General features: G+C 35.2%; 1 protein-coding gene across 1 annotated transcript; it reads right to left on the minus strand.

Annotated features, from left to right (window-relative positions):
- Positions 1–203: 203 nt before the first annotated feature.
- Positions 204–8,416, minus strand: LOC109417157 (uncharacterized). The gene is made up of 4 exons (XM_062857788.1): positions 8,412–8,416; positions 2,003–2,035; positions 1,096–1,534; positions 204–924 (listed from the first exon to the last, which is right to left on the minus strand). Exons 1-4 carry the CDS (start codon positions 8,414–8,416, stop codon positions 739–741), a joined length of 663 nt encoding a protein of 220 aa, XP_062713772.1. The 3' UTR covers positions 204–738.
- Between the last annotated feature and the right edge of the window lie 1,232 nt (positions 8,417–9,648).

Genomic DNA, 9,648 nt, shown 5'->3' on the forward strand with positions numbered 1-9,648 from the left:
CTGCAGCTGCAAATCGAGTATTATGGCGGCAAATTGTTGATTCAGTATTATCATGAATTTGATGTGAACTAAATAAATGAAATGAATGAATGCATGTAGACTTTCTTTCAGTCAGGTTGGCAAAAATGGTAATTTATCTATTCACAGAAGATTAAGGAAGAATGTCATATTACCACTTATAATTCATTCAATTCTATCATAAATCAATGCGACAAATTTTATCAGAATTCCATAAGAACAGTTTTATTCGTCTAATCAACGTTCATACAAGTCCAATATCCATGGGTTTCAGAAATTCGTGCTTTGGTTAGCAATGCAAAACTATAAATACCATAATAGAGCTTCATTCCATAAAAAGAATTTTATTCATTTCTACCGACTGGATGCACATACACATTATCTAATCAGTCTAATCAATTTATATCATTTTCACCACCAACCACCCCAATTTCGAAGGGTACGTCCCTCCTATGTTCAATGAACTGATAGTTACCGCTTAACATTTTATATTGGCACTGGTTTACCTTCTAATTCTACACTTCTTTTTTATGACTTTCCCATAGTCGATGTAATACCTGTTCGTTATGATAAGAGAATTTTTGATTTTGTTTCGTTTAATTTCTGATAACCTCATGCAAAATTTGATTTACGTTTCCAAACATTTACCGACATGATGGATTTTCGAATGCCAAAGAGAAGATAGTAGGTCCCAAAACTTACTCTGTTAATTTCTGAATTCTAGTGAAATGGTTTCTTATCCACATTGTTGTTGTCATCATGAGGGAACGTAGGAGGTTTAATATCGACCTGTGTAGAGGTGATTGTAAATGGATTATCGCCGTAAGTATTTCTTCTCATTAGCCAGTCAGGGTTTGCGGTACAGCATTCATCATTGGAGGGAGGCCTGGGCCTGTCGAAGCTTACCTGTGGAAACGAGTATAAGTAGGTATGTTGTAGACTAAATAAACAGCTTTTAAAGAATGTCACTTCCTTCTTAATCTTTTGAAGATATTGAGGAAGTCTGCAAATGTCGTGAAACCCATCACGTTGAAAACTATAATAATTGCATTTCCACCTTTGCATAAGACAACCTACCTGTGGGTCATCTTCCAGTCCTAAAGTGCTTCGAATGCGCCTATTGATAGCTTCTGCCGTCAGTGTGTAGTTAATTGGATTCATAGAACTTCGGGCGTAACTCTCAAAAGAGTCAATTGGCTTCATTAGAGAGTCATCCAAAAAAGGATTCCGCATTTTCTTCTCAACCGATGCGTACGCTTCATCGTAATAATGCTGCATTGTGAGCTTCTGACGCTTCCGATAATTGTCTAGCTCATCCTGGTGATAGTAGCCACTGCCGTCAACCGGATTACGAGACCGTTTTCGGCACGCCTGTTCAATCTTGTACTCCAACGGTTGATTGTCTAGCGGAGTAGCAGCTGCAGGCTGCTGACTAAGGTCCAACGTTTCCGGCTCTTCATTATCGGCGTTGGAGCCCGTGTGAATATCCGGCAAATCGATATCGTTTTCATCCGGACTGCAACATTACATTATTGGGTTAGCAATCGGATTTTTCCAAAATTTTCGACACATGCGACATGCATATCATGCTTAGAGAATCATTATCAAGACAACAGATTTCGCTTGCTTAACAGCGCATTGGAATTTATTCAAGTAACAATCAATCTGAAGAAGCAATGGTAAATTCATAAGCCAAATGCAAACGAGATCTGTGATAGAGTTAAAATTGAAGTAAATAATGTCAAAGAGAAAAAAAAACATGTTGATTTTGTGATATCTCACGGTTAATATATTCCGCAAAATGAATTATTCAATTTTGAACCCTGATGAACTGTTCCCCTTTTTTACAATGGTTATATTTCAGAGCGTCAACTGGTGCAGATATTAATAAAAATATAACAAGTTTATGTTACCTACAACGATGTGCCATTTCTAAATCCTAAATAATAGGCACAATATACATACCATTCAAGGAGGAACCAACCCGTTATGACTAGCTAATGATGTGATGTACGAGCTGTAAAGATAAAAAATGAATATGTTGCGTAATTATCAAGAATGTATTTGTGTAAAGGAGACTGGGTGGAATTGATCCCTTAATCGAAATGTGTCTGCTATATTTAGGAGAACACGAAACTAGATCCGTTTTTTGTGCAGAATGTCAGGTGAACATCAATTGCAACTTTATACATAATAGCAGAGCTTCAAATTATTGTATGAGTTTTTTAAACTCTGTTTTAAAGGCATATCTCGCATTTAAAAAAAAATGGATGACACCTGTTGCCCCTTTGAGAACATGTTTTTTTACGGAAAAAATACTTCAAAGTCTTTCAATTCACATTTCATTAGAGTTTTCTTTAACCGTTATCTGGGGGGAAGTCGATCACTTTTTCTCTATTCTTTTCAATAAAATCGGATGCAATGTATATGATTCCAAATAAATATTTTTAAATCATGTATTGAGTGGACCTGTAACAAGTTCCATAAACGAAATTCTTACAAGAAACTGCTAAATTTTGTAAAAAAAATCAAATGGGAAAATTTGAAAACTTTCAATTTGGGGTGAAGTTGATCAACCAATGACATAACATTCCAAGATCCCAAACTAACATAGTATTAAGGCAGTAATAAATTGCAAAATATAAAATCAATGTAAAAACAAAAGATTTCGGCTCAGTTATGCCCATGTAGCGCCCGAGCCTTCCAAATAAACGAATAATTAAAAAAAAAGTCATTCCAAGATTTGAAAATTATTGAACAAACCAAATTTAATGATGCTTAATCTGAATCAGTTTTTCGAATTCTTATAACTAGTGTATTTTGTATGTTAAAAGTAAAATAAAGATAAGTTAGTTACAGAATGACCCACAATAAACGTTTAAAGGTAGGCAATTTATAAAAAATCGTCTTTATTTCTCAAAAATATGACATTTTCTAATAAAACTTATGTTAACATCAATTTCAACTCAAATCTATGCTCAATAAGCCTACCATGAATTAAAAGAAGCGTTTTGTGAGTCATCTGATATACAAGGCGTTGATAGGAGGCGTTTTTTGAAAGACAATTACTTCACAGTGTTTTAATACACATAAAAAAGTCGATATTTTAATATAAAATCTGACATAATTGGCATAAAAACCTTTGAAAATCCATCAAATATATTCGCCCAATTGATTTACGTAAAATGTTTTTTGCAACATCTCATCGTAATAGGCTATTTTACCTCACGCAAATCTGACAGGAAAAGGCCTACTTTTCCACACCAAATTAACAGTGCTGTAATGGTTCATTACAGCACTGATTTGCGTTGCGTAATGAACCATTACAGCACTGTTTTCAGTTTTGATCAGCTTATTGAAGCTTTCTGGACGCAGGTTTGAAAAATTGTGACAACTGCACAGTATAATCTGCTATGATCAGACTTCCTTAATTATGGCTATGAACATCAGTGTGCAGTCTGATGAAAAAGTTTAGTTAAAAACTATCCTCAAGTGGTAGAAGGTGCAAAAAACGTTGTACGCAACTCGGTGCAGAACTCGATTTTTACAGCACTCGTCGGAATTATCCAACTCGGCAAGCCTCGTTGGATAAATGTACGACTCGTGCTGTAAAAATCTTCATTCTGCACCTTGTTGCGTAAACTACTATTTTTCCACTGGAACAGAAATGTAGGGTCATGAATCGTAGTAGGCATCGCCGCGATCGGTTGTGTTACCAATCGCTTGTCACGTTTTTCCTCGCGTTCGCGAAAAAAAAAACACTTCCACTGGTGGATCGATCGGTATTACGTTATCCGGAAAGTTTTCCGCTTGTGAAAGTTCATCTCTTCTGAATCCCGTATTGTGCTAATTATCCTTAGTGGGAATTGTTTCCTCGAGATTTGTTTGATTATACTGGTAGTTCGGGTGCTACCTTGTATTGAATGTGGCTGTATCGTGTGTGTTGTTGCACTTCGTGCAATCTTTTGGTGGATAGTACGACCGTGACGAGTGCGTTGTGGTTGGAAAACGTGGTGAAATTTACACGAAAGTTCTTTGAGCGCCCGTCGGATGCCACCGAAAATGGGCAAAAAAAAACAAGTGAAGTACTGCATGCGGTGCCTTTTCCACAGATCGGATGAACGGCAAAAGAACGAAGAAGCAGCCAGTCAGGAAGATCGTCGCGGTTTCAGAAAAGATGAATAAGAAAACGCGATTAATCTACACGCGTTCTTTTGGATATGTTGCGAAAGAGGAGCAAGTGTTTGCCGATGATGAAAGATGCGACCTCGCGTAGGAAACCTTTCGGATGATGTTGGAGCGCATAGGAGTTTTCATGATTACCGTCAAGGCGCCATTCACCGTGGGGGCTCCATTCACCGTGTGCCTTCGAATATTTTTTCACTATTTCCATATTATGATTGAATGATATGACAATTTCCCTTCAATTTCACCAATACAACACTAATGTATTGGAACCATGTCAAAACGCTCATTAGAAACATTTAAAAGTATCATTTTGACACTAAAGTGTGTTTACATGATGCGGGTTTCTGCTCGTTCACTGCATTCATAGTGAAAAAACGAAAACTGCGCTATGGTGATTTAAGCGATAAACTAAAGGTAGTAACGTTTTTATTCCACCTAGAAGCAATTAAATTCACATAGCAAGTATGTATTTTGCATTACCGAAGTAAGTTTATCAAAATAGTACAATTACTCGTACTTTTTAATTGAAACAAAACGGCACGGTAAATGAGTACCCTAAAAATCAATGGTTCACCGTGCCCCATATTGTCCCATATATCTAGAAAAAATGGAAAATTTGAACATTCGTTTTTCTAATAAAATCTTGCAAGTTATTACTTGAAATTAATTTAAACGAAGAAAATTCCCTTGGCTGGGTTGTTTTGATCATTTTTAAACAAAGTAGAATAAAATTTCTCATACACGGTGAATGGGTCCCTACTACCACGATGAATGGTGACCTACCATGGAATTAGGCAACCTTACTACCCTTTACTAATTGTACTATATCACCAAATTTTGTGACTTCTGTGGATATTGCTTTAATTTTAACCTATAATGAAGGCAATTAAAAGCGGCACCAACAATGTTTATAAGACTGGTGTCAAATGACAGCCCTTATTTACCTCGAATCCTCTTAGATCCACGGTGAATGGTGCCTTGACGGTACTTAGAGACTGCAGCGTACAATTTGGTGAGATCGTTTCAGACTACTTTCCCTTTTTTTACCCTTGCGGAGGCGTTAAATAACCATTAAAATCATTTTTCGTAAAATCACTAATCCCCCACAGCCAGAAATCTTTATTTTGTTTCATTTCAGAGAGCGAGTAAAGGCACTTAAGCCTAGGCAAAAGGGCCAGGATACAGAGTAAATACCTGTGTTCCATCCCAGGAAGCATAGGACCAAGGGGTGACATTAACCTTCTTAGCATCGTCACCCCCATCGATTTCACGTATTTGCTTACTAAAAAGCTGAGTGGTTGGTACGAGATGTCCCCCTCAATAGCTTTATCCAAATATCAATAACGCTGCACAGTAGGCCTGTCCGCTTTAATGCTTGCAATGCATTTCCGATGTACTGCAAACATAATGACAAGAAAAATGGTAGAAGTAGTCGATTCTACCATTTTCCAGAATTCTTTCAATGAATGGCTGTGGATGTGTAGACTAGACTAGACTAGACTAGAAACAGAAATGTAGGCTCCTCCCTCAGCCGTTGAAAGACGTGGACCCCATAGTGATCAACTTCATCCCGCTGATCAACTACCCCCCAGATTACGGTATTTTTGTTGACTATAGTATTTTGTAAAAGACGAATTTCGCCCCAAATCGTATTCGGAGTTGGCAGCACCCTCTCAGATTACAATGAAACTTTCTGGGTGTATAGACCTTGACTAGATAAGCCACTTTGCATACTTAGTTTCTTCAAAAATTATCTAGACTATCTTTTGAGAAGCGCAAAACTTTTTTCACCGATTTTTTTCAAATGTGTTTTATAAAAAATGACTACTCCTACAAGAAAGTGTTGTATAGGTGATAGTCACTAAATACGTCAAGTTTCAAGAAAAAAATATTAAAAAAAAACCAAATTGAGTCCTACACTGAAAAAATCGTTTTTAAAAATTCAAAGTCGATTTACAAAAAAAACACCATCTTCGATTTCGATTAAATTTTGTCTCAAGATAGGTAATTATGTTCCCTAATAACCATCCATACACCACCAGATGGGCACTTTTAAAGAAAAAAGTTTTTCTAACAAAAACTTTTTCATGTCCAAATGATTTTTTTTTCAGTGTCTTTTGTTAGCAAAAACTAAACCAGTGAAGGTCATTATCATCTCAGAATCCAATGAAACACAATTTGTTAAGAGATTTTGTCTCATTTATTCAAGGAGATTTTGTCTTATCCATTCAATCAATTCAACTTTTATATTTAAATAAATACTTTATTACAAATGGTTTCTCTTAGGAAATGGCGAATTTCGTCCTCAATCGTATTTGGAGTTAGCAACTCCCTCTCAGATTACAATGAAACTTTCTGAATATGTAAACCTTGACTAGATAAGCCACTTTGCATACTTAGTTTCATCAAAATTCATCTAGACTGTCTTTTGAAAAGGGCTACCTTTTTTTATTGATTTTTTGCAAATGCGTTTAGTAAAAAAATGACTACTATTACAAAAAATATTAGTAATTAGTAACACAAAATAAGTCAATTTTTATGGAAAAATATTGGAAAAATTCAAATTGAACCCTAGACTGAAAAAAGTCATTTTTAAAATTCAAAGTCGATTCAAAAACAAAAATACATTTGTTTTTTGAAGCAAACTTTTTTCCTTGAAAGTGCCCGTTTGGTAGGGAACATAATTACCGAAATTTCATCGATATCAAAAATGTGCTTTTTAATCGACATTGTATTATTTTTAAATTATTTTTTTCAGTGTAGGGCACAATCAGGATGTTTTCAATACTATTTCTTAGAAACATTCCGTGAAAATCACCCATACAAAATTTATTTTTAGGAGTAGTTATTTTTTTATTGAATGCATTTGAAACAAATCGATAAAAAGTGCGACGAGGATACATTTTAAATAAAGTATTTATGTAAATAAAATAAAAGAAAACTTTTCCAAATGATTGAAAAAATGACACAAAATCTATAACAAAATGTGTTTCATTGAATTTTGCGGGGACTCTAGCCTTCACTGATTAAGTTTTTAATAACAAAAGACACTAAAAAAAATAATTTGGACACGAAAAAGTTTATGTTAGAAAAACTGCTTTTACTTAAAAGTGCCCATCTGGTCGTGTATGGACGGTTGGAGGAAAACGTACCTCTGGAGCCGACCTACTGATATCTGATGGACGGTTGGTAGGGAACATAATTACTTATCTTGCGACAAATTTTCATCGAAAACGAAAATGTTTTTTTATTGTAAATCGACTTTGATTTTTTTTTCAAATGATTTTTTTTAGTGTAGGGCTCAATTTGGTTTTCTTTAAATTTCTTTGAATTATTTTGTGAAAATCACCCATACAACACTTTTTTGTAGAAGTAGTCGTTTTTTTTACTAAATGCATTTGAAAAAAATGCCCTTTTCAAAAGACAGTCTAGATAAATTTTGAAGAAACTAAGTATGCAAAGTGGCTTATCTAGTCAAGGTCTACACACCCAGAAAGTTTCATTATATTCTGAGAGGGTGCTGCCAACATTTGTTCGTGTTGGCGCGAAATCCGTCAAAATGAAAATTTTTCTTAAATATCTAAGAAAATAGGGAGACTCGATCTTCCTTTTCATGATGCGCACTAAAATTAAAACAAGCATATCTTTTCATTGAATATACTAATTTCAAGCAATTACCTAACAGCTTCCCAATAAAATTTTAGTTTTTTCGTACATATACTGTATCTCTTGTCTACATTCTAATGTGTACTAAACCAAATTTGTGTACTAACAGACAACTGTAGAAATAGGCATGATTTTTATAGTATTTGATAGTATTTGAGCCTTTTTTGTTTCTATGACAAAAGGTCGAAAGACATAAGGTCGAAGGACAAAAGGTCGAATTCGTCAGAAGGTCGAATGAGACAAAAGGTCGAATGGTACAAAAGGTCAAATGGGACAACAGGTCGAATGGGACAAAAGTTTGAATGGACAAATGGTCGAATGGACAAAACATCGAATAAGACAAAGGGTTAAATAGACGAAAGACGAACTGGAAGACATAAGAAAGTGATTACAATTATAGAGAAACAACATTTGAAATTTAGATAAAATAATAGAACCAATGATACCAACATTATTGAACAACTTCAAAAAATACATTATTGAAAGATTGTAAAGTCTCTATTAAAACTTGCAAAAGCTTATATACAGCAATTTATTACCGCATCGCGAATTGCAATGGATGTCCATAAGTTATAGAAACTCATGCTATTGATATATAAAGTTGAATGTCAAAAACTATTACTTGAAAGAACAACAGGGTGAAGAGTCAATAATTATTTGAGTTGCAAAACTCAAAAGAGCAGCCTATAAATTTAAGAAGGAAAAATTCCTGAACAAAAAATCAAACTAAATTGCCATTAAATACTACATTAACACAACTATAACGGACATCCTATAGACAAAAGAAGGGAAAATTTCCTATAGAAATGTAAGTGACTGAAATGCATATGATTTCTATAACAGCACGATAATGTTTCTCTCAATGAACAACACCAAAGACCCAAATATCAAATATTGTTTCTTATAAGTGATACACACCAGCTGATAACTTGGTCTACTAAAATTTTTGTTCTTTCGACCTTTTGTCGCATTAGACCTTTTGTCCATTCGACTTTTTGTACTTTCGACCTTTTGTACCTTCGACCTTTTGTCCATTCGAACTTTTGTCCTTTGACCATTTGTCCTTAGACCTTCTTTCCAGAAGCCTTCTGAAGGTTTCATTCCCTTTCTGAATGAAATTGTCCAGAAGCCTTCTGGAGGCTTTAGAACAGAAGGTAGAAGGACAAATGGTCGAAGTACAAAAGATTGAAGGACAAAAGGTCGAATGCACGAAAGGTCGGGTGTCAGGCCATTCGGCCGAAGGTCATTAGGCCGAATGGTCATTAGGCCGAATGGTCATCAGGCCGAATGATCATTGGGTCTTCTTCTTGCCGTTACGTCCCCACTGAGACAAAGCCTGCTTCTCAGCTTAGTGTTCTATGAACACTTCCACAGTTATTAACTGAGAGCTTCCTCGGCAAATGACCATTTTGCATGTGTATATCGTGTGACAGGCACGAAGATACTTTATTGATGCTGAATCTACTGATATTTTACCCATGAATTTTTCCTTCTTTTAAACATAGGCTGTTCTTTCTAGTATCATTGCTAAAATAGTTTTTGGCGCAGAAACTGCTGATATTCAATTCATAAATTTTTCCTTCTTTAAAACATAGGCTATTCTTTCTAGTTTCATTGTTAAAGTAGTTTTCGGCAAAACATTTTTGGAAAAAGTAAAAACAACAGATCTCTTTACAGGCTCATAACGGCTGATTTTCAATTCGTCCTGATGACCATTCGGCCTTATGACCATTCGGCCTAGTGACCATTCGGCCTAGTGACCATTCGGCCTAATGA

The sequence above is a fragment of the Aedes albopictus genome, chromosome 3 (genome assembly GCF_035046485.1).
Source record: "Aedes albopictus strain Foshan chromosome 3, AalbF5, whole genome shotgun sequence".
Lineage (NCBI taxonomy): Eukaryota > Metazoa > Arthropoda > Insecta > Diptera > Culicidae > Aedes > Aedes albopictus.